Source organism: Peromyscus maniculatus, chromosome 15 (genome assembly GCF_049852395.1).
Source record: "Peromyscus maniculatus bairdii isolate BWxNUB_F1_BW_parent chromosome 15, HU_Pman_BW_mat_3.1, whole genome shotgun sequence".
NCBI lineage: Eukaryota > Metazoa > Chordata > Mammalia > Rodentia > Cricetidae > Peromyscus > Peromyscus maniculatus.
In genome coordinates this window covers 43364299-43390455 of record NC_134866.1, presented here as the reverse complement: position 1 = coordinate 43390455, position 26157 = coordinate 43364299, and the positions used below count along the sequence as shown (strand labels likewise).

Below are 26157 nucleotides of genomic sequence, written 5' to 3'. Positions count from 1 at the left end.
ATGGGTCTGCTGGTAATAGAGATCCAATAACATAAACTGCTTGAGGCTATGGCAATTTCCTCGCAGCTACAACTCTCCCATAAGTTCAAACCAAGCGTCTCTAACCTGAAGTAAGCACTAGTCCTGAGCTTGTAACTATATAGAGTTGGAATCCCACAAGACCCCTGACCCTAGCCACAATAAAAATCCCATCCTGTTACTGTGTGGGGTCCCTCTCACTCCACCGTTGTGATGGACGGATGAGGGGCCTGAGTTTAAACTCGAGAATTAAAGACTCTTTGCTTTTGCATTCGGATGGGTCTCTTGGTGGTCTTTGGGGACATGGACTTTGGGATGCCACACTCTCCCTAACTAAACAACAAAGTCATATGTGTGGAGTCTGGGTTGATACCATCTTCAAAGGTCAGCCTGAGAGCCAGGGACTGCAGAGACAAAGAATTTGAGAAGCCCATAAAGAGGAATGGATTCATCCCACAGCCTTAGGAGTCCACCCAGGTTATGGCATGGTATCTTTCTCTGATTACCCCTATTGAAATCGTCCCTGAGCCTCGCTTTCCTGGGAACCATGTCTCTCTACTGGATCCACAGGGGAAAGAAAACCTGTCTGAGTACATAGGAGCCCATTCAACTTGGGGCTAGCTGAGAGAGTAATATCATCCTTAGCTCAGTGGTTCTCAAGCTGTGGGTCTCGACCCTTTACAGAATCCAATGACCCTTTCACAGGAATTGCATGTAACCCCAGATATCCTGTATATCCGATATTTACATTACAATTCCTAACAGTAGCAACATTACAGTTATAATGTAGCCACAAAATAATTTTTTGGTTGGGGGTCAGCACAACCTGAGGAACTGTATTAAAGGGTCATAGCATTAGGAAGGTTGAGAACCACTGTCTTAGTTCATCTCTAAGTGACGCCCCTCCCACTTCTGCACCCACTGGAGACCCAAGGGACCCTAGAGATTAAACAAGGCCACTGGAGAGAGACATGGAGAAGAAACAGTCACCCGTTCAGCCCCACTTCCGCCCATACAGCAACCAGAAAGGAAGATACACCCAGAGGCAAGACAACTAGAAACAAGAAGTATTACCCCAGTTCAATTATGTATTTGTGTGTTTGTTTGTTTGTTGTTGTTTTGGTTTTTCGAGACAGGTTTTCTCTGTGTATCCCTAGCTGTCCTGGAACTTGCTTCATAAACCAGGCTGGCCTTGAACTCAGAGATCCACCTACCTCTGCCTCCTACAAATCTCTGTGCCAGGAACTCTCAGCCTGGTCTAGTCACTGGATCCTTCTCTCTCCCTGTGTTTTGCATAGGAAGGTCACTCAGTGGTGAGGCAAATATTAAGTCCTAAGCAGCAGCTTAGGTCCCCCAGAAGACAGTGGAAAAACTGGAGTCAACCCCAGGCTTCAAAAGCCATTTCCCATCTGTAGCGAATGAGGACGATCTCATCCCCATCCATGCTCTCCTTGCATCGTGTCTATTACACAGGATTGGTCCTTCACCCTTCTCCTCTCTTGTGGGTGGTAATTTAATACACAGGGCTTAAGATGTCATCTAAATGGAGACACAGTGACAACCGGATCCAGAGACTGGGATGATGGCTCCGTCACTGAAGAAGGACTTACCATGCAAGCACAAAGACCTGAGTGTGGACCCGAGGAAAATCATGGCCACTCAAACCTAAACCCAGCTTTGGGGGTGGGGGTGGGGGACAGAATCAACTAGGGATCGCTGACAGGCTAGCCTAGGCAGTCAGTGGGCTCGATGCTCAGGGAGAGACCCCGTTTCCACAAGGAGATGGAGAGCAGCTAAGGGAGACACTTGATGTCCACCCCTGTCCTACACACACACACACACACACACACACACACACACACAAAGGCAGGAATGTGAATATGCATAGGAACACATGAACACATAGGACACACAGAGATAGGGAAACTAGATCAGGAAAAAGAACTAAACAATTTCATTTTGCAAATGATTCTTATAAAAATCAATTTGAACCTCTTTGCCTGCACTGTCCTCAGCCCTTATGGTGGGAATTCATTGACCAATGACAAGCACTTTCTCAGTGGTTTCCAAACATGGCTGTTTACCAGATTGGCCTGTAAAGGTGCTTTTCAGCTGTAAGGACTAGGCGCCTCCAAGACCCATTGAGTACAATCCAGCTGTTTGTGGTCTAGAAAAAAAAAATCCCCCTGGTGGTTCAAAGCTGGGGCCAAGGCTCCAAAATCTAGGATTAATGATTCTAGAAATAACACCTGGTGTTTGAGCCATAGTCTACGTGCTTTGTGCATATTAATTACCTCACTCAATCCTCACACTGAGCTGTGAGACCAGGACTTACTACCCCCAGAGACAGGAACTTCAGGCAGAGAGAAGGGAAGTAACTTGCCTCAGAGCCCAGAGTTTGGCCGGTCTGACATGTGAGCCCAGACGGTCTGGCTCCAGAGCCTGCCCCTAGAAGGAGTGCAGCTCCCTGCCTCTCCCTCACAGAAGGAATGTCGACCTCAGCCAACCGAGGACAGGCCAGTGAACTTGGACTTGAGAATCACTGACTTGTTTCTCACTGAATCCTGTCATCTCCTGCTCAGGTGTCCCTGTTTTACCAGTATGTGGAGGTGTAAATGCAAGCACTGTAAATGTTTATGCAAAGGGGATAAAAGTCAAACATGCACATTGTAACAGGCTTTTGCTTTGGACCACCAGCTCACCAAAAAATGACGTGGAGACTTATTATTAATTAGGAAAGCTCCGCCTATAGCTTAGGCTTGTTTCTAACTAGCTCTTATAACTTAAATTAAAATTAACCCATTTCAGCCGGGCGTTGGTGGCGCACGCCTTTAATCCCAGCACTCGGGAGGCAGAGGCAGGCGGATCTCTGTGAGTTCGAGGCCAGCCTGGGCTACCAAGTGAGCTCCAGGAAAGGCACAAAGCTACACAGAGAAACCCTGTCTTGAAAAATAACCAAAAAAAAAAAAAAAAAAATTAACCCATTTCTATTCATCCATGTGCTGTCACATGGCTCATGCTTCTACCTCTCCTCCTGTCTTGCTCCCTCTCCATCCGGTTCCCCTTCTTCCCAGAGGTCCCTTTGTCTGGAAATCCCACCTATATCTCCTCCTGCCTAGCTACTGGCCATTCACCTCTTTATTAAACCAGTCACAGTGCACACATCTTCACACAGTGCAAAGGAGTGTTCCACAACAGCACGTGAGTTTGGCTCCTGCAGTACTGTGTAGGTGACAGAGTGTGAGGCTGAAGGCTCACTGTCCTGCCTCCCCTCAGTCCCCAGCAGCACCAAGATGGCAAGAAGCTGGAGACGCCATCTTGCTTCTCTGTGTTCTAGGCTCACATCTTCCCATAGGTCTTTCTCTTGGAGGGGTGGGAAGAGGCTCATTTCACCCGGAGGCCTTCAACTGTATTCCGATCGCTGTGCTTTGATGCCCTTTCTAAGCGCCCATGGCTGTCAGTGCTATTGAACCACTCTTGTTCTTCCCCACAGGCTCCTCATAGTCCTGCTGCAGCAGTCCAGCCCCGGGGAAATCAATCATCAGGACACGGAGGTGAGTCGGCTGTCCCCTGCCACCGTCTGCATGTGAAGGCAGAAGGTGTCCTTTGTACATCCCGCTCACCAAGTAACCTTCTCTGCCCCTACCTTCAGGCAGAACTCTGTCATTTTGGGTGTGGGCAGCTTCTACCAGGGAGGCGCTTTCTTGCATTAAGTACTTAGGTATTAATCATGTGACTGAAATTTCGTAATTTCCCTCTGGGCATTCCCCCTCCGGTCATCTCAAGTCCCCCAAACATAAATAACAAGCCGTGGCTCCGGATGTCTGCTTTCTGTGTTAGGAGGACATACAGACGAATCCCAGGCAGCATTACTAGTCCGTGTTAATCATAATTGCTGCTCCCTTCAAGTTGCTACGTCAGCCTTGCAGAAGGCTTCCAAATCATCCGTCTCCATCCTTGAGCAGAGTTATAGGTCAGACTCTGTAGTGCTTCCCCAGAGCATCTCAGGGCTTTGTTATAGTTATGCCAAGTTGTTCAAGGACAAATACTGATTTTCGTCAGCCAATGGATTATTTCTATTACAATCGTCCCAAATCCAATTGGAACACCGGGGCTCTTAGTGGGCTTTCTATATAAACATATACTTTGTTAGCTACTCTTCAGTAAGAAGGGCTGGTGATATTGAGAAAGTCTAGTCACATACACACATACACAAGATGTCACACTGCACTGGTTTCATAAATCCAGCTGGTCCCAGACACTGAGATAGGAGTCTGCCCCTCACAGCTTCCTCCTGGTCTGCGCCCCTGTACCCACCTGTCTTGAGCCTTTCGTCAAAGGCCTCCCCCTGACCATCATGATGACCACACCAAAAAAAGCCCCTGTTTGCAGCTTGGTTTTGAGACCGGATGTCTCCCTGAGTTGTGGTCGCACACTGTGTCCACTCCACACATCTTGAGTGACCAAAGCCAGACCTCAGAGGACAGAGCAGCGCACCTTCTGAGACTTCTGCTTTGAAAAGGAGAACCAGGGACAAGACGGGAGATGTGTGCACTGATCACTCTGTGCCCACATGGGAAGCAGAGTGCTTGGAAGGTGGCACTTACATCAGCCCACAGCGGGTGTCTAGACCCTAAGCCAGCTACCAACTGCTTCCTCCACCTCAGCCCCGCCCCCCAAAGTGGGTCTGATTTAGGTAACTGGTGATTCAGTCAGCCGTACCCTAAAGCCAAATTCCATTTGCAGACCTGCAACTCTGGTTACTTTAAAGCTGATCTAGTGTACCCAGCAAAGTCATAGCTCCCCATCACCCTGCTCCTCCAGCAAAGTGACCTCTGTTTAAAAAAAAATTAATAAAAAAAAAAATCCAAGGGGTATAGTGACTCATGCCTTTAATCCCAGTACAACTCAGGAAGCAGAAGAAGGAGAATCTCTGTGAGTTTGAGACCAGACTGGTCTATACATCAAGCTCCAGCAGGACTATATAGAGAGCCCCTTCCTCAAAACAACAGCAACAACAAAAATTCCTTTTGTTATCACACCACCATTTAGACCCACCAAATTCTAAGCTCAGAGAGTGGCAGCCTCAATGATGGTGTGTCCTACCCAAGGCTACACTTTCCTCTTCAGCCTGTGTCTCAGCAGGTCTGTTGCAGAGAGCATGACCTTCGGGCTGTAAGTTGTTCGGCAATTAGGAAGGATGTCCACACAAAATTTGGCTTCCCAATATGCTTGGTTTAGTCACACAAAAATCCCCGATAATACCATGCTATCAGACACATCAGCAAGCGGAGAACAGCTGGTTGAGCAGAAAATACAGCTGCAGGACTCGATTGGGGATTCTTCTACTGTGAGGACGCTTCAGGAGCTTTGCGGGCTCCTCCACAGTGGAGTCCTTCAGTTGTGGCAAGCCAGGAGAACAGCACTGGTGGAGATTTAGAAGGTCCTGGCCAGCGGCTAGGGCTGACAGGTGGGCAGCCATGTGTGAGCCCAGCAACAGTGCCAGCAGTTCAAAGGTCACTGAAGCCAGGGCCATACACAGGCCCATCTCAGGTCCTCTGGTAATGAGTATCAACACAAAAGGCCAGAGAAACCATGTCTGGGAAATATGGCGGTAAAATCCTAGAGACCACTACCAAAGTTCCAATTTTTGTATCATTTCACTGGGTGGTGGCTTTGGGCTATCAGGGCTCGCTCACTCACAGCCAGTGTGGAGCTAGTTCACTCACATAACAATGCCACCTTGGGGTTTCATGGCTGGTCATTAACACATCAGAGCTTGTTCTGGGGCCACCCTCTTATCAGAGCTGCGTGGTGGCAAGCTTCCAGGGCTATTCTAAGCCACACAAAATGGTTTTGAAGTTACACAAAATGGTTCCATTTGTTCCTAACACCCATGTTTTTCATACTGCGTGCATCTATATTAAGCAGGTGGGTTTAATATAGACGCAGCACTCTGTGTTTATAGGGAACTAGTCTCTCTAGGGTACCAAAAATCTGAATTTCAAGTGCCTTCTATAATACAATGTAGTTCTTGCCAGTAACCCTGGCACATCTTCTCTCGGGCCTCAACTCTTCTCTATATTACTTACAATACCTAATGCAATGTAAACAATGTGTGAATAGTTGTTATACTGCATCGTTTAATGACAAGAAAAAAAATCGGTGCGTGATTAAGACAAGTATGATTTCCACGTTTCTTTTTTAATCCTCATTTGGTTGAATCTATGGATGTGAACCCCACAGATGGAAGAGTCATGAAAAGAGGAAAGGAAAAAACAATCAACTTCTGAATTCATTCTAAAACTAGAATGTGACGCTCCTAGGTTGAGGAAATGGGTATCATTTTAGAGAATGTCCTATGTGAGTTCAGTGACATGAAACAATTCTTCTGCGGTCCAGCTTTTATGTAATCATATTTTCTTTCTGTTCAGTAACTTCAGTGCTACAACTAACCTTAGAAAGACTCTCACCAATTCCACCCCAGGTAATCATTTCGCCTTCCCAACCTCCCCATACATTCATAGAAAGCACAGCATATCACACAGAAGGTATCGTAGTTCTTTGAGTTTACTTTTTTAGTTCTCCATGTTCATGGATAGAAGCCTGGTTCACTCCTTTTAATGGCTCCGTAGTGTTCCACACTGTGAAAATGCTTTGGTCCATTTAACCAACTCCCCTGTGAATTCAGATTGTCTCTCGGTTTTCTTACCTGCATCACACTAATCTAAAATGCAGTCTCATTCAAGTCTCCTTGAGTCCCTTATACAAGAATTTCTCTAGGAAAATAATTTCTGGGTAATAGCGTGTTTGTTTTTAGTGTGATACAAACTTCCTACTTGTTTCCCGAAACACCCATTTACAGATCCACCAGTAGCCTAAGCGGCCCTCTTCTCTGTGTTGAGTGGTTATCTCCTCCTTTAATTGCATCCCTCACTTGAGACTCTCTTCCGTGCCCTTGACATTCTTGCTGTATCTACTTTCACAACTGGCCTCTTTACATTTCTTTTCCATGACAGGGGTGCCCCTCCCTTTCTTGTTGTTTCCTATATTCTGAAGGCCGGTCCTGTGTCTCTGCTGGCTTTAAAATGTATTTTCACAGTTTGTTGAACTATTCATCGTGCTGTGTTCAGAAACTTGTGAATACAAGTTATTTAAAATGATTGTTCTTTCCCAGTACTGATTTTGCTTTGGGCACCTTTTTTTTTTTTTTTAAAGAATGCCTATGTACCCTCCGAAACTTAATGACAGTATGCTAAATTTTCTCTTAGTTTGTCTGTGGTTTCGTTTCTGAACTCTTTGTTCTAGTCCAGTGATCAGCTTGCTTTTCCTGTTTCGTTCTCACTGTGCTGTTTGATTGCAGAGTGACTTCTGGAGAAGCTATCCACACTGACGGGTTTCACATGGTGGGAAAGGCAAGACGGGTCTCAGGTGTCCTTTGCAGAGTTAGTCTAAAAGGAGCTCAGAAAAATCGTTGGTTTAGAGAGAGGCTTGTCTTTTTCAGAGAGGGAACTCTCGAGTTGCTGAGCATGTGGAATCTAGCCTCTCCTGCTCTCCCCTGAGCGTTCACGGGAAGAGGCCCGCATCAGGAGGGGCCATGGGCTGTTGGCATCTGGGTTAGCCGTCTTAAGTGCATCCATCCAAAGAAGCACCATTATACACTGTATTTGGGATGCAGTGTGGATCTTATGCACCATTTTATTGTAGTAGACTTTTCAGGAGCAGCCTCATAATCCAAATACCAGTTATAACAGTACTCCGAGAAAACAAATTCAACTTGCAAAACCAGATGGGAGGTTTTGGACGTGATTCACAGCTCTAGCTCCACTCTCTGAATTCCTGATGTGTAACCCTAGCCACTGTGCACTCAAAAGGAGAATCAGAACACGTAGCTCCTGACTCCAGACATCACACTCAACACCTAAGAGAAGGCAAAATGCTAAAGCACTTCTAAATACCCCAAAAACTTCATACTAAAACCGACCATATTTCAAGGTGGAGTTAAGGCATTACTACTTAAGGCCCTGAACTCCCTCTGTCCCTGATCCTCCGTAAGTTTCTGAGGACAATGTCTCTTCCATCTTTGTGTTCCTTGACTCCATCTCAGTAACTTACACATAGTGGATATCAAAAAGTGTGTGTGTGTGTGTGTGTGTGTGTGTGTGTGTGTGTGTGTGTGTGTGTGTTACTAGAGAGATGGCTGAGTGGTTAGCAGCATGAGCTACTCTTGCTGGAGTCCCAAATTTAGTTCCCAGCACCCATGTGAGGGTGACTCACAATCACCTAGAAATCCAGCTCCTGGGGAGTCAATTCCCCTGGCCTCGATGAACACTGGCATGCAGGTTTTACACACACACACACACACACACACACACACACACACACACACCTTAAAATAATAAATATTTTAAATACTGTACATATATACAAATAATTTATCTTAATTCATATGATATAGACCTTATATATACACACATTACATATCAATATACATTATATAAAGAAGCCAAAAGTTTTAATCCAAGAAAAAGTCACACAATTCATGTTTTTTTTACATTAATGACTCTTTCTTTTCTCTTTGTTACCTAACTCAATCATACAATTCACAAATCAGACAATTCTAGGTGACGTTAGTTATTTCCGGCATCTACTATCAAAAATAAGATTTCCTATCACTTATCTTGCTTATCATCCTCCAAAAATGTCCTGCAGACTCAAGATCAGGGATTCTCACCCATGTTTTACAGCATAAATACCTTTCACTTGTTCGTGAGGCCCGTGGACCTTCACACTCAGAAGAATACCCGGTTACACAAAACAAAATATATAGAACTGCAAAACTAGTCAGTTGTTTTGTTATAGTTATCAGGATGTTTTAAAGAGCAAACTGATAACAGTAACACACAAACGACTGAGGGGCCTGCTAATACATCAAAGCTAATGCTGGTTCTCTCTCCCAGCATCACTCAGGGCCTGTGGCTCCTCCCAGCCCTTCTCGCCCTGCCCTCTATACTAAACTTCCTCCTCCCAGGGGCTGGGGTCCCCCTCCCTCTCCCCAGCTTCTCTTTCCTATGTAAACTCGGCCATTTTGGACATCCGGTCTCTTGACCTTTTGGTCTCCCAGCATGCTCCTGGCCTGTTACCCACCCTCTCCACTCTCCGCCCCCCCACCTCTGTTCTCACGGCCCAGGTCATCTGCTGGTCAAGTTCAATCTGGACTTTTCCAGAGGCCCCTAGCTGAATTCTCCCTCCTGTCCACAATAAACCTTCTCAGCCCACATCTCGGAAGAGTTATGTCTTTACTTTTTTTTTTTTTTTTTTAATGTCAATTTTTAAATGTCAACCAAGGAGAGACTGAGCTTCTTGGCACTTCTAGACCCTTCCAGATGTGGAGCTGTTTTTCTGATCTCTCAGGCCCTGCTGTATTGTTCTGTCCTCTACATACCTAGACAAGCCAGGCCCTCCATGTGGCCACATCAACATTGTTCTCTGTGTCCTTCATTGTTGAATAGCAGTGGTGAAATTGCTTTATATGAATCAGATTTCTGGTTCAGAAAACAAAAACAACCCCCCCACAAAAAAAAAATTTAGCAATGGCTGTCAGAGAGGGAGATCCGAGATCCTTTTCGAACCTGTCAGCTAAGCAGAAACTGAAAAGGCACGTCACAGGTTCAAGGCACAGGATTACTCATCTGCACAGGAGTACCATTTCACAACAGCCCTCCTGCACACCCCCCAGCTACAGAGTCCCGCAGTAACCTCAAGACACATCCCATGTCCCCAACTTAATGTGAATTATTCTCCAGTCTTTGAACTGATGTTTGTTTATTTTTCATTAAAAAAAAAAAATGGAGCCCTGTTGTCACCAAGGCCATCTGGGTACTTATTGGCACCATATCTGTGATTCCTAGATTTTTCACCTCCTGAATGTTTCCATAGCCTAATTACATCCTCAGTGGAGCTGAGAAGACAGATGAAGGGAAAAGCAGATGAAGGAGGCTTTCTCACACCCAACAGATTCCATACTTCCCATGTCCATGAGATCCTTGATTCCCCGGAATTAACTACTTCTAGAAAGCAAGTCTCGAACATCTGCTGTGTGCTTGGCACAGTAGACAGTATCTTCATTTACCTGTGACACATTTCCACTGTGACGTCTACCACCACTTCGTGCATACAGCTTCCAAGCCTGAAGCCAGCTTGTGTATGGTCCCCAGACTTCACCACACACAACCTGGCTGTCTGCAGACTCCCCAGAGGGGGAAGAAAAGAGGAAGCAGTTATAGGAGAATATTCCCCAATGATGAGTTGCACAATACCAGTGGTTACTCGCCTGCCTGAATGGCTACCCCTGAGCTTTTGAAAGCTTTGGTTTTCAATTTACTAATGCTCAAGGATTTATTTTTACTTCTCATTAGTTCAGCAGGGGTGGAAAAAAGAACCAGCAACAGGGAATTTCTCTTGACTGAAAGTTTACCAATTGTTTACAGTGTAATGGTATTCAGGGAAGTTAAGTCAGGTCATTGTTGATAGCCATAAAGAGTCATTTCTAGGCAGGCGGGGCGGCGCAGGCCTTTGATCCCAACACTCAAGAGTCAGAGGCACTCTGAGTTTGAGGCCAGCCTGATCTACACAGAGAGCTTCAGGACAGCCTGGGCTACACAGAGAAACCCTACACAGAAAACAGCAACAAAAAAGGAGGCATTTCTAAAGTACTGCTAGTTATACTTTTAGGAGGAACCCAGAGACAAATAGCAGAGCTAATACATAGGGTGACAACCCGTACCCAGTGATAACCACCATTGCATAAAGTCCCAAGACTTGAATCAGCTAAGATGACACACACAGAAACAGAATTTCCCAGCACTGCTTCTGTCCAAACATAGACGTCTACCAACAGGATGAAGATCTTTTTTTCTCCAGAACCACAGAAAAGCGCGTTTGAATTCCACCCTTGCTATTACTTGTACTTATCATTACCTTACCATTACCTCGCTCGGCCATTGGCCTTAGGCAAGTTGCTTACCCCGTCTGCTTCAACTTCCTCTCATCAAAAGTGATTCTAAAACTCATACCCTTGGGATCACTGTAAAATTCAATGAGGTAATACATACGGACTTCTTGGTACCAAATAGGTGCACGAAGGTAGCATCTGGGCTGGCAGATACCTAAGCAGGAAGAGATGGTTGCCAGCAAGTCCAGGAACCTGAGTTCTATCCAGGCAAGAGGTCAGCTGTCCTCTGACCTCCACATGTGCTTCCCCGTCCCCCAACACTAAATAAATAAATAAATGTTTTTAAACCTTGGTAACATTCTTCTTGTGTGGAACACGGGATAATTAGCCTTGCATAACCACAGTTTAATTTACAATCATGTTTTCACTATAAATTCTTACACGCGTAAATCACCAGTTCTACGTAATCACTGCCATCTATTGCAAGCTTCCTTTTATTTATTTGTTTGTTTGTTTGTTTGTTTATTTATTTGTATGTGTTGTATACATTCATGCTTTTGTGTGCCTGTGCACGTGTGGAAGCCAAAGGACAATGTTGGATGTCTTTCTCAGTTGCTGCCCACCTTTTGTTTTTGAGATAGGTTCTCTCCCTGAACCTGGGGCTCACCAATTCAGCTGACTGACTAGCCAGTGAGCCCCTAGAATCCCCCCACCTTCATGTCTCCAGCACTGGGATTACCGATGCCTGCTGCTCGGCCTGGCCTTTTAACACACGGCTGGGGATCCGAACTCAGGTTCTCATGCTTTGGAGCCAAGCACTTCACAAACTGAGGCTCGCCTTGGTCGATAGCACTACGAAGAGTGAGATCTTTTGGAACACTCCCCCCAAAATTTTGAAGTGTGAGTTGATAAATTGGTAACAGTGATCATTAAACAAGTTCACTTTGTATGAGAATTCATTCTACATCTTCTTGCTGTGGGATGTCCTGTATGCTGTAAAAATATGTTGCTATGATTGATTGATAAATAAATGCTGATTGGCCAGTAGCCAGGCAAGAAGTATCGGCTGGACTAGCAGAGAGGAGAATTGGAGGAACAGGAAGGCAGAGTGGGAGAGACGCCAGCCTGCCATCCAGGGAGCAACATGTAAAGGCAACAGGTAAAGCCACGAAATGCATGGCAACATATAGATTAACAGAAATGGGCTGAGTTAAGTGTAAGAGCTAGTCAGTGGTAGGCCTGAGCTAATGGCCCAGCAGTTTAATTGATAGAAGTTTCTGAGTGATTATTTTATAAGTGGTTGCAGGGTCCGTGGTGCTGGGCAGGACTGGAGAAAACTCCAGCTACATCTTCTCTTTTATGTGTATATAAAAATGGAGAGCTGGGGCTGGGAAAATGGTTCAGTCAACAAAATCCCTCTGCTCAATCACGAGGACCTAAGTTTGGACACTCAGAACCCACATAGAAAGCCAGGCGCAGTGTGTGCCTCTAATTCTAGAACTTGGGAAGCAGGAACAGGTGGGTCCCCAGCACTCACCTACCAGTCTGCCTAGCCCATTCAGTGAGCTCCAACTTCAGTTATTTCAAAAATTAGGTAGAGGACAACCAAGGGAGACCCCGCACATCAACCTCTGGCGTCTACATATACATATACTCTGCCCACGTGCACACAGGAGCACATGCATGAACATATACACACATACACCACACACAAAAATTAAAAATCAATAAAAAGCAAAGCCAATTTTTACAAAATCCAGAAATGCAGTCAGGAAGAGTGGGAGGTCATTCACTCACTTAATAAGTAGTATTTTCTTAGCACCTACAATGCATTCACTGTCCAAAGGTCTTGGTGTTGAGACAGGCAGAGGAGAGCGAAACTATCATGAAGCCAGTGGTTGAGACAGGATCTTACTAGAAAGGGAGTCATCAATGTGAAATAAAGGAAGAAGAATCTGGTTCCCTGTGTCTGCATTTCCAACCCTAAGCGAAAAGGAAGAAGATATATAAAAACTCACGGAGTGACGGTATTCCAAGAGAAAATGCAGCGCTGTACCGAGTAGGCAAACCCCACAATCTTCAGGCCAGGATTCTTTTCCATATGGGATCAATTTGTTAAACAGCCATAAGAACAGGCCTAGAGGCTCAGTATCAGAGGACACGGGAAACCTGAAACCCCCACGCAGGCCATAAATTACAGATTCAGACCCAGAAACTGCTTGAGAGGATTTAGCATCCTGAGCCCAGTTCTCCGCAGACCTCAAACCCTGGACTCAGTTCCATCCTCACTGTGATGTGAACACTTCACTGAGGCCGTTTCTTCTTCTAGGAAATAAAAAGACAATGGCATAGATCAGGGTTAGCTGTCTTCTGTGGTAACTCGAAAATCTCAATCTCCTGGCACAAGAAAACGGACTTTTGTTCCCATCATGGTCCAATGTTGGTTGATGAGATGGATTTGTTCTCCCTCCTCAGTTAGGGACTCCGGCTTTGCAGTTTTGTGGTCCCATCATCTTCTACATCCCTGTCCTCTTCCACACGCAGTGGTGGATGAGGAGGAGAAAAAAATGTGTGGAGAACGGTATGCTTTCTAGACTAGGCCTCGAGGGGATCCCTTCTGTCCTTTTTCCAATGGTTAGAACCCAGTCACATGGCTGAACTGGGTGTAGAAAGCTTAGGATGTGGTCGGACTGTGTGTCCTGGGAGAAGAAGCCGCTTGGGAACATGGGAGATTTCACCACAGCCCTAACTCCAGAAGGTGGTTTGGAGGGTGAAGTGAGGTAATAGCTGTAAGAACTCAAATGAAACCCTGGATCAGGCTGGAGAGATGGCTCAGAGGTTAAGAGCACCGACTGTTCTTCCAGAGGTCCTGAGTTCAATTCTCAGCACCCACATGGTGACTCACAACCATCTGTAATGAAATCTGGCACCCTCTTCTGTATACATAATAAATAAATAAATCTTAAAAAAAATAAAAGGAAAGCCTGGATCAATAAACACTCTGGGGTTTTGAGGTCGAGGCCTGTCTTCTCCTCCCAGCTCATCCTCTGCGGCAGAGCAGGCCTACCCATCTTCATGCTCTCTGTAGGAATAAATGTAAACGAGAAGCTATGAAGCTGCTCCAGCCCTTTGCAGTCTCTGTGGGTATCCCCATCTCAAGTCATTTCAGATGTTTTCATGTGGATGAGAGACGTGATGAAGGAGAGGCCATCTTTCATGGCATACTCCCAAATACTAATGTTTCTCTGGGGGCTGCCATTGCCTGGCACAAAATCACTTGCCAGTAAGGCATTCCTTAACTGTATACCTTCAGTACTCAGAGAAGCTGAGATTCGTCAGCTAGACCTATCTAGCTCTGTCCTCCCAGACGCCGAGAAAGGATTTCCTCTTAGCAGTGTCAATAAGATCATTCTAACACCCACTTGAAACCCTCCACCATGTTTCCATTAATGTGGAATAAAATCCAAATGATTTTTGCAGGATTGGTATTCCTTACCAGCCTTCCAGGATCAGCCTGTCTTCAATTTCATTTCTCCAGTCCTCTAGTTCATCCTTTCATCCATCCACCCACCATCCATCCATTCATCCCACAGCTATGCACACAGTTTCTGTTCTAGGCACTGGGACCTCAACAGTCACACAATGTCCAGGACTTGGTGGGGGCTGTGTTCTCACATGACTACTGTCACGGATGCTGTCCTTGAGCACACCCTCAGCTACGTGGCTTCTGCTGGCATTCTTCTTCCTTCAATCCTTCTCACAGAAGCCTGTGTAGAACAGGCCTTGCTCCCCCGGTAATGCTGTGTGCACCCTGGCCATCAGGAAGAGCCCCTGGTTCCTCCATGAGCATTCATTGTCTGTCTTCCTTTATTCTACCGCAGCCCAGCTCCCATAAGGGCAGGGTTTTGTTTCTCCTACTCATTTTTGCAATCTCAATAAATATTAACTCGGCAAAAAAGTTAATCATCAGCCATCTCTTGAACAAATGGTTTAATAAATGAATGAATGGACAAGCAGCATCGGTCGGTGCATGGGTGATGGGCGGCTGGCATGGGTGATGGCCTGCGGGCATAGGGAAAAATGTGATCTTGTGTCCCCTTAGGAGCCGGTGTTCACTTCTGTCCCCTCTGATCATCATGTTGCAGGGGATGACACCGCTCCATTGGGCTGCTTTCCACAACCGGCCTCAACATACCCAGATGCTGTTGAAGAAAGGGGCAGATCCCACCCTCTTGGACAAGGACTTTAAAACAGCTCTCCACTGGGCAGCCCAGGTGAGAAAGCAGGCTGTGAGCAGAGCTCGAGTGTAAGTGATGGGAAGCTGTGCTATTCCTGATTGCCTGATTTCCTGAGCAGGTCCACCGACGAAATGGGAACTACCACCCGCGCCAGTCCTGATATTTATTTGAAATGTATCTGATAGAGCAAGGAGGGTGATCTCCAAGGCACTAGCAAGTCTGCCACTTAGACAGGCAGACAGACAGACAGACACACACACACACACACACACACACACACACACACACACACACACACACCCTTATTGCTCTCTCTTCACACTCAATGCTTCCTACTGACTTAGAGAAACCCTCGGAGGATTACTGGGCAGTTCCCTTCCACACCTTTGGACCAGAGCTCACTGACTTTCCTCCATCCCAGTCCTCCACAGCCACGCCACTGTAGATGATCCTGACTTTTGTACAGAACAGTGAAGACAGTGACTCACCCTCCTGCATCCCTGTCACAGGAGTTGAGCCCCATGAGTCCACGCAGCCAAAGACAGCAGGAAAGGAAGGCCTGTGAATTCTAGGGCGCAAGGAGAGTCAGACAGACAGAGAGAAACGAGTGGAGACAGCTAACAGCTCTGAAGTCTGTCCTCTTGCCAAGGGGACGGCTCACTAACAATGTAGTGGAATTGCCCAGTCCCTCCTTCAAGGAGAGCAGGTGTGTGCTGCCCTTCAACAAGTTGGCTCTCCATGCCGATGCCCAGATCCCCACCCTTCCCTGCCGTTGGCCGGCCAGGGGAGCCTTTCAGAACCGCTGCCAACCTCGTTGTGAAAGTCATCTCCGCTACCCAGCGATGGTTTCACTCAGTGTTTTTGTGTGGCAGAGGCAGCACCTGGGACTTTCAGGGCTCACAGATGTGCCTGAGGTAAGGGGGAAACAGAAGCGACTTGGAAACTGCTCTGTGTTTGTGTCTCTCAACTCGGCTTCAGTTAGAGGGCACCAGAGCGAGCCCTGGGCAGAATTACAAAGTGAACCCAACTTGTTTTTGTCGTCCTCACCTGCTGTGGCATCCTCCTACACACTTTCATTATCTAATCATAGCCCTCCCCCTCCCTGCAGGCTCTGTTTGGGGCGCTTTGGCGATTGCTTCTGGCTAGTTAGGGACTACAGTAGCAATGGCCCCCCAAAGAATCCGGTTCAGCGCCAAAGCAACACCCTGGGCATGTCGGTTCTGAGCTTAGATGAAAACGGTATCCGAATTAAGTATTTCCTACATATCCCCCCTCAATACCCTCACACTCTGATTCCTGCTTCTGGGCTGTGTGTCCTCTGGAACCCCCTCCATGTATCATGTGTTCCCCCTTCCTCCATCCCAGCCACAATTTAGCCCCTAAATTAGCTCTTGCAATGGAATGACTCCCCAGCAGGCCTTGCCCAATGGCAGACTCCTGAACTCCATCCCAGACCCTCTGGACATGAAATCGCTGTCCCTACCCTGTAGGGGGCAGTTTGGCTAAGACAGAGCAACAACACACTCTGAATTTCCATGGCAACCCTGGATTTGATCTAAGGAGATACCCCCACATCTTTGGAGCTTAACTCCAAATATATTGGGAGAGGGAAGCTATGAACGAAACTGTGCATATGACAGCTATGGGATGTGATGGAACTGGAAGAGACAGTGACTTTGTTATGTTCTCTGACTTTCACAGAGACTTGATTGACGAACTGAGTATTCCACTCTCTAAAATTTAGAGTCTAAATGACTGTGCTGTAAACGATATTGCTCCCAGCCTGCCACACTATGAGACTCATCTAAAGAGCTTTTAAGTGTAGTAGAATATTTTAAAGTGTGTTACTTTTGTTTATGTTACATTTGTCTAACTCTGTGAAGCTGTGTTACTGTGCCTGCCTAAAACACCTGATGGTCTAATAAAGAACTGGCCAGTAGCAAGGCAGGAGAAAGGATAGGCAGGGCTGACAGAGAGAATATATAGAGGGAGAAATCTGGAAAGGGAGATCTAGGCACGAGAGAAGGGGAGGACATCAGGGACCAGCCACCCAGTTACATAACCAGCAAGCTACGGAGTAAGAATAAGATTTACAGAAGTAAGAGAACGGGAAAAGCCCAGAGGCAAAAGATAGACGGGATAAGTTAAGGAAAGCTGACGAGAAATAAGCCAAGCTAAGGCCAGGCATTCATAATTAAGAATAAGCCTCAGTGAGTGAATTTATTTGGGAGCTGGGTGGCAGGCCCCCCAAAAGAGTACAAAAAAACAAAAAACCCAACAACATTTAAGTAATACGGACTCTTAGGCCCAACTCTTAGATTGTTTTCCTTCACTTGTTCTAAGGTGGAGCCCAGGCATGAATATTTATAAGACTCCTTCCTTCTCCCTGAAAAGTAAAATGCACTGCCTAGGATTAAGAGCTGCTGTTGTAGAAGAACTCATGCTAATGGATGCCAATATCTCATCTACTCTTATCTTCAGTTTTTGCCTTTCACCACAATTGTACACATGAATGAAATTCCTCATATGTATGCCCCATCGTGACTCAATAAACTTTCTGGAACACCTACTACATATCTGGCTCTGGCACTGGAAGTAAAGTGAATGACATAAAGGTCCCTTTAATACCCTACAGTGCTATCCAATATTCTATGGGCAGGTGGTATGCACTTGCATTCATATCTCTAAGGAAAGAGTCCACAGCTTTCTTCAATTACTCGATGACAGATCAACATATAAAGAGTCCTGGCTCCGGAGGACCTGTGTTCCCTCTCCCTTCCACGTGGTTAGTATTGATAGTCAAATCCCCAGGCTGTGTATTCTGCCCTTGCTCTGCAAATACCAGGAGTAACCGTGGAAATCATCACCTCGCTGGTCTGTAGTGGCTCCTTGCTACACAGGTCCAGCACTGCACTCCCTTTCAAGTGTTTCCGCATGAAAGAGTCCACTTCCCATTGTCATGTATTCCTTTGCTCAACTTCCTGCTTTCCTCTTGACCTGTACAGTGAGATCACATTTAAAGCTACAACGCTTGGAAATAATTAAGCCTTTGTATTCGACCCAAACAACCAAAGTAGTAAAGATTTGAAACATCGGGGCCCAGAAACTAGCTTCAACTTCTGTTCCTATTTTATAGGTCCCTTATTAGCTAGGGATGCTCTACAATGGCCATCACCCTCTTTCCTATTCTCCTGTCTGTCTAGAAGACATCACCGTGTGGCTATAGCCGGGCTAACAGAAGCATGATACTTGCTGTCTGTGACAATCTTACTAAGTGTCACTCCAGACCCGCAGGGCCATGCTCTCACCTCCCTGTGATGATGTAAGCTGATCAGGCATCTCTGCCTCATCTCCCTCTACAGTCAAGCAAAGGGTGACACCCCCTGATCTAATCACCTCTTAAATGGCCCGCTGGTCAGTACCATGGCATTAATGGTGGAAGGTTAGGGGGTGGTATCAGTTGGTAAAGTGGAAGCCCGAGGACCTGAGTTGGAATCCCAGCATCACACAGAGTGGAGTGAGACGGAGTGAAGCCTCTGAAAAATGTGAGCCCAAATAGGTCCTTCCTCCAGGTTGTTTCTCTTATGTATTTGTCACAAAGGCAGACTTGACTCACACAACATATAGGAGTCTATTTCCAGGGTATCTGCTCTTTTCTGGAGATCTCTTTCTTCTGTTCCCTTGCCAACATCATACTGCCTTGACAATTGTAGATAACAGGAAGTCTTTAAGTGGGCTATCAGTCCTCCAACTTTACTCTTATTCCTCAATGTTCTGTTGTCTTTCCTGGGTGTTTTGCTTCTCCGTGTAAACCTCAGAGTCAATTGATTAGTATTTATACATTGAATCTGAAGATCATTTTACACACCAATCAATGATTCCCCCTTCCCTCCTTCCGCCACCCCCAGCCTCCCCTCCCAACCCATCCCCCACTCTCCCCCACAAGAAGGCAAGACCTCTCATGAGGAGGCACATCCAGTAGAGGCAAGTCCAAGACCCTCCCCCTGCCTCAAGGCTGCATGAGGTGTCCCATCAATAGGTAGTAGGGTCCAAAAAGTCCCCTCATGCACCAGGGATGGATTCTAATCCTACCACAAGGGGGGCCCCCAAGAAGATCAAGCTACACAACTGTCTCGCCATGCAGAGGGCCCCGCCCAGTCCCATGCAGACTCCACAGCCATTGATACAACTTTCATGAGTTCCCACTAGTTTGGTTGGTCATCTCTGTAGGTTTCCTCATTATGATCTTGATGTACTTGCTCACAGAATTCCACTTCTCTCTCCCCGACTGGACTCCTGGAGCTCTGCCTGGTGCCTGGCTATGGATCTCTGCATCTGCTTCTATCATTCACTGGAGAAAAGCTCTGTGATGACAGTTAGGGTATTCACTGATCTGATCTCTGGGGCAAGCCAACAGTTCAGTCACATTCTCCACTATTTCTAGTAGTCCAAGTTGGGGTCATCCCTGGGGATTCCTGGGAACTTTCCTAGCACCTGGATTCTCTCTATCCCCATGATGTCTCCCTCTATCATAGTATCTATTTCACTGCTTTCCCACTCCATCCCTATTCCAGCTTGACCATCCCATCCCCTTATGGTCTCACCCCCATCTCCTACCCTCCATTGTCCCCCCTCACCCCAAGTTCACTCATGGAGATCTGATCTATTTCCCCTTCCCAGAGTGATTCACACATCCCACTTTGGGTCTTTCTTGTTAGCTAGCTTCTCTGGAGTTGTGAATTGTAGTCTGGTTATCCTTTGCTTTATATCTAGTATCCACTTATGAGTGAGTACATACTATGTTTGTCCTTCTGAGTCTGGGTTACCTCACTCAGGATGATATTTTCTAGTTCCATCCATTTGCAAATGTCATGATGTCATTGTTTTTCTCTGCTGAGTAATACTCCCTTGTGTATATGTACCACATTTCCTTAATGGAAAAAGGGTCTTGACAACACTTAGTTTTTCCCAACCATGGCCATAGAGTAACTTTCTATTTGTTTAGTTTAAGTATCTTGTGCTGAGGGTTCTAACATACATGTCAGAGTCTAACATACGTGGCATTTTTTACGTGTATGGGTGTTTTGCCTGCATGTATGTCTGTGCACCATGCTAGTGCCTGTTGTCTGTGGAGGCAGAGACAGGAAGACACCTGGCACTCACTGGCCGACTAACTAGTCTTGCTGAATGAGTGAGCTCCATGTTCAATGACAGGCAGGCCCCTGTCTCAGTAAACAAGGTAGAGAGTGACAGAGAAGGACACTCAACCTCTGCCCCGCCCCCACATACACACATACGAGTGTGCCCCAGTACACATACACAGGCATACACTATCCATTCCGTATATCTATCTGTCTATCTATCTATCTATCTATCTATCTATCTATCTATCTATCTATCTATGTATCATCTATCTATCCATCCATCTATCTATCTATTTATTTATCTATCTATCCATCCATCTATCTATCTATCTATCTGTCTATCATCTATCTATCTATCTATCTATCTATCCATCCATCCATCTATCTATCTATCCATCCATCCATCCACCCATCCATCATCTCAATCTCTCCCTCTCCCTCCCTCCTTCTCTCTCACACATACAAGCACAAACAAATGGCATTATATTGAAAATTAAATTTCAGAATGAATTTTGGATCAGAGACAAACCAAATCCAAAACAATAGTTTCTAATTTCAAATTCTATTTGTTCATTGCCAATATATAGAAAAACAATCTTGTCTGTTGTATGATATGTGTCTTATATTCTGAAAACGTGTTACATTTGTTTCTTAGTTTCAGGGCTTTGAGTTCCGTCTGTCTTTTCGAATATTCTACCTGGACAGCCACAGTTAGACACAAGAAGTCATTACAGCTCTTCCTTCCCAGTCATCCCCCTCTCCCTCCATTCTCCTGTCTTACTGCAGTAGTTAGGACTCTGAGAACAGTTCCGATTCTAATAGTTCAGCGGTACTGTGTGCATTCTTTCCTCCCTCTGGTTAGCCTGGAGCCCATTCTCCAGTGCTTAATCTGCAGCCTCACTATCTCCATTCCTGTCTTATGTGTCCGGCTACAGCACATCATAAAAATACTCAAGACTTTAAGGGGACGTGACTAAGGCACAGACACTAACACAGCCCAGTGGCCTCTGCTTTGTACACTCACTAGCACATGATGAGTGATGTTGACATCCCCTCGTACAAGGTAGGACGAATAACAGACTTTGCGGTAAAGGGAAGGTGCCATAAAACTTATTTCGCATTAGTAATCATCCTTGTTGCCATAACAAAGGCACCTTAAGGATAAAAGAGTTAGTTTTGGCTTGACGTTTAAGGGGATGCAGTGCTTCGTGAAAGGAAGCGTGTTGGCAGGAGCTGGAGGCAGCTGGTCACATGGCATCCGCAGTCAGGAAGCAGAGAGGGATGAACGCTGGTGCTCAGCCCCCTTTTTCCTTTTTATTCAGCACCGGGACTCCACCCATGGCATAGCGCTGCTCACATTCGGGTTGAGTCTACCATCCTCTTAAACTTCTATGGAAGGAAGCATCGTCACGGACACACCAGGAAATATGTTTCCATGATGATTTGATGATTTTTTTTGTCCACTCAAGTTGATAACGAAGATTAGACATTATAGTGCCCCAGACGTATGCTGATAATGAACTAACTGCTCACACAGCCTCCCAATGAACTTCTTCCAAAGGACCCTGCCTTGGTGACTGTTCTATTGCTGTGAAGAGACACCGCGGCCAAGGCAATTCTTGCAAAAGAAAGCATTTAATTGGGGGCTTGTTTACAGTTTCAGAGGGTCGCTATGGAGGGGTGCGTGACAGCAGGCAGGCAGACGTGGTGCTGAAGCAACAGCTAGGAGCTTACATCCTAATCCACAGGCATGAGGCAGAGAGAGAGACACAGAGACACAGAGATACAGAGACACAGAGAGAGAGCACAAGACTGGACCTGGTTTGGGCTTTGGAAACCTCAAAGCCTACTCCAAGTGGCCTACCTCCTCCAACAAGTCCTCATCTTCTTACCCCTCCAAAACAGTTCCACCAACTGGGGACCAAGCATTCAAATATATGAGCCTATGGAGGCCATCCTCGTTCAAACCACTACGGGTATCTAAAGTCAAAGGAGTCCACAGTCAGGATATTCGAATTTTGGGTTTTTTTTTTTTTTTTTTTTTTTTTTTTTTTACATATAGCAACACTGTTATCTATTAATTCAGCTTTCTCTTTGGCAAGCCTTCTTCGGAGTCAAGCTCCTCTCCAGTGCTCTCTGCTCATAAGGGATAAAGAAAAAACAGCTAGAACACAACAGCTCTTGGAGCACGTGAAGGCAACATGATGGTGATTACCCATCAGCAAAGGCCAAGAGAATAAATACAACAAAACAGTCCACGACCCTGATCTAGCCTCCCAGGGCAGAATCCAAGAGCTCAAGAACAGGCTGTGTGTGATCGTGTTGCTCCCTGATGTGACAGCATATCCCCACTGGATGGGGACTCAATCTCTGTTCCTCTTATGGCCCCATCCGGGCATTTCTACTTCTGCTCTCCTACTAGAGGGTCTCTGTGACCTCCCTGGCCCTCACTGTCTGAGCCTGCCTTTCCCTGACACCATCTAGAGTGCTGGCAGGGAATGCTGTGTGTCAACCAAAAGGTCATCGTCCCTGGTCTTGGCTTGTAACTCAGTGCCTCTGGGGTTCCTCAGATTCTCAGGAGGATACGCCATGGCAACCTTCCTAGGAGAGGCGTTTTAAATGCCTCCTGATTAACTCAGTCCCCAGTTGGCAAGGCTCATCGCGATTGCTTATGTGACAGGTCCGAACAGCTGTTCTCACTTCGGCTTCCTCAGTGTGAACATGCGGGGCCGATTCCTCAAAGATCCAAGGGTACAAACTCTCCAAGTCGATCCTGGCTCAGCTAATTCTGAGCTGTGACCAGGAGCAAATTCCTTAGTCCCTCTTAAAAGCCTCTGTTCTCTGACCTCTGACCTACCTCCCGGGGTTGGTTGTTGTCCGGAGGGGTTTAGGAAGGAACTCAGCAGTAAGCTTTCGCTTCATGCACACAGCTATCGCCATTATTTCTGAGGAAAGCTCACAAAGAAAATGAAACTGCAAGCGCTAATGTCGTCTGTGAGACCCAGGAGCAGGCAAAGGAATTATCCGGAAAATGCACAATAACAGACGGCAGGTTGGGAGAAAAGTGTAAAGCCAGGTGCGATGTCTTGCCTGTCCTCGTTCAGAGGGGTGGCCTATGGTCTTCTGGCCTCCAAGACACATGGGACAAGTTGGAGAGAGTTCAGAAGGGGCTGATGCAGGTGTCCTAGGATGCAGCCTCTGCTGAGTGACTCCTCCCAGGGGTCAGGCGAGAAGAAGGAGAGAGAGGTGAGGTGTGTCCTTTTGTTTTTCCATCTGTCCTTAATGCCCCTCTCCTACAAAGAGGGGAGATGGAACAGAGCTGTCCTGCCCTTTGAATCACCTTGGCAACCCGAAGGCCTTTTCTCTTCCAGGAAATTGTAAACAAAACCAATTCCCCACGCTGGCACTCATCTCTGTTTTCCTTCTCCGGGAGCGGGTACTTTCCAAGAAAAATGTCTCTTGACTGTTCTCAACTGTATTCCAGATCTCTTCAAAATGCATTGAGTAATATATGAATGACTCTAGAAAAAAAATATATATATATTGTATATATATAAAAGCCCCTTGTCTATGTGTTCAGGTTAGCAGGCTTCTTGTGACAGACACAAATAGGTGATGGAGTTATAGCCAAGTTATGTAGAACAGGAGGCTAGATGGAAAGAGGAAAGGGATGTAAGAGGTCATGTGAGAGAAAGAGAAAGATCTGCCTTCCAGCTACGTGACCAAGGTCCTTGAGGGAGCCCTCTGCCCGAGACACCCGAGATACAGTGTTCTGTGGTCAGCACCTTGAACTTACCAGTTTGTTTTATAAGTCAAGTCAGATTAGGCAATGGAGTCTGCATACACAAAATTCTAACCCTCAAACTCCTGTGTCAGGAGCCCAACTCTTGCCCAGTCTCTGCCGCTGCCTTCTGCTCTGGCAGTGGGGGTAGCGGGTAGGGGTGGGGCTTTCCATGGAGGGGGTGGGGTGGGGTGGGGTGCTTTCTCTGTTCTTTGGGAGGGAAAATCTCAGCATGTGCCCTGTTACAGGATGGATCCTGGGCACCTGGGAGGATCTGGAGGTGTGGTAGAAATCTCTAACCCAAGGAGCAACTCCAAGTCACCATGCCAGACTGAGGAACAGGCCTTTCTTTCCTCTGCAGCCTTGTGTAATGACACAAGGCTCCTCCTCCTCGTTGTGTTAATGTTGAATTTAAGTGTACAAGCATCCTCCTGGCCACCTTGTCCAGTGACACGAGGAAGTCAATGAGCAGATCTAGTGAGCAATTTGTTGTCTAGGTGACCCATCTGTCAGGCTAGCTCTGACGTCAGTTGACGTTGGTCATCAAGTCCACCATCAGTCCACCAGGTGTGGAAGACATGAGCCCCGACTGGAAACAAAACTCCTGGCAGAGAAGTGAGATAAATGGAAATTTGTTGAAGAACTTAAACACAAATTATAGGTAGCATTGTTTGGGATTCGGTTTCTGTACTGGCCCCAACAGAGCAGACCAAAAGTCAAAACGAGTCACCACACTTAAGCTCCATGTCACTAAAGTCAAGCTTTGAACTTCCAAGAAGCCAGGAGACAGACAGACAGACAGACAGTCACACACACACACACACACACACACACACACACACACACACACACACACACGGGGGGGGGGAGCGGAAATAGAAGAGAAAAGAGAGAGGTCATAGCAAAGTTCTCCACATGTGGTTTGCCACATGATCATGAAGTTCACTCCTTTTGAACTTTTTATCCTTCCAAGCCTGCCTCGCCCATCACAAGACTGTAAACTTACTTAAAACATTGTGAGAATTTTTTTTTTTTTTGCAAATTTTTTTTTGGGGATAATTTATGTCATTCTAGAGTGTGAACTTACAATAGCGTAGTCATGCTGGAAAGTCCAAGGGCTGGACATGCCTACAAGTACTCGGCAAGCTGATGTAAACTAAGGCTCTCTCGGTCCTCATCTTCTAGGGAAATGACCACTCTTTTTTTTTCTTCTTTGTTTCTATTTTTTCCCTTTAGCCATCCTCCATCTTTCAAAGCATCCCCCCCTCCCATCTCTCTCTCACCACGCATGCACAGGGTTGTTCATGATAGGCTTTCTCTGGCTCCTTTTTCAGAGTGGAAATAGAGTCCTATGCTCTATCATTCTCAGTCACCACCAGGGACCGTCCATCATCAACTGTGACGACGACAGTGGAAAGACCTGTGTCCACATCGCAGCAGCTTCGGGTTTCGGCGACATTATTACCGATCTGGCAAAAGTCCCTGAGTGTAACCTGCAGGCCCTGGATATGGATGACAGGTATCCATGGCAACTCAGAGAGTGCTGGGAACTCCAGTCATTGTCCCCTAATGTCAATCTTAAAATAAAGACATCGAAGGCGCCATCCTTTCCGCCTATATCCTTACTGCTGGTAACACGGGTGTCTGTGACAAGCCTCCGTCTATTTTAGTAAGAGGAGGAAAAATCATTGTTGTGAACAGAAATCATGACTACGTACTGTCAGAGTTTCCACTTTTCACTAAACATCTGCAGTGTTCTCAGAAGGCTTTCTATTGAACTGACTAATGAAGTTTGTATTTCCTTCTTCTCTCCTGAGTTATATCATATGCCCACAATTTCCTATCCAGAGTGTGAGATAAGGGACGAGGGGCCTTTTAATTCAAAACCATGGGCCTTACTAAGGAGGCTTTTTTTTTTTTTCTTTTTTCAGTCATTGGTGATATATTGGCTGGAAAAGGAAGCTGGGTCCAGAAAGGGAAAATGATTAGTCTCAGGGGTCATTAGGAACGGAGTAAAGGACT

At 46.1% G+C, this 26157-nt stretch overlaps 1 protein-coding gene across 2 annotated transcripts in view; it reads left to right on the top strand.

The window, feature by feature from the left end:
• The window catches only part of Ankrd55 (ankyrin repeat domain 55), a 95118-nt gene that overhangs the window by 42060 nt on the left and 26901 nt on the right, over positions 1–26157 (top strand). For both annotated transcript variants that reach the window (XM_076551893.1, XM_042261561.2), the window contains exons 6-8: positions 3512–3572; positions 15118–15246; positions 25470–25654. In XM_076551893.1, coding sequence (XP_076408008.1) covers positions 3512–3572; positions 15118–15246; positions 25470–25654 — 375 coding nt within the window. The remainder of the gene's footprint in view (positions 1–3511; positions 3573–15117; positions 15247–25469; positions 25655–26157) is intronic.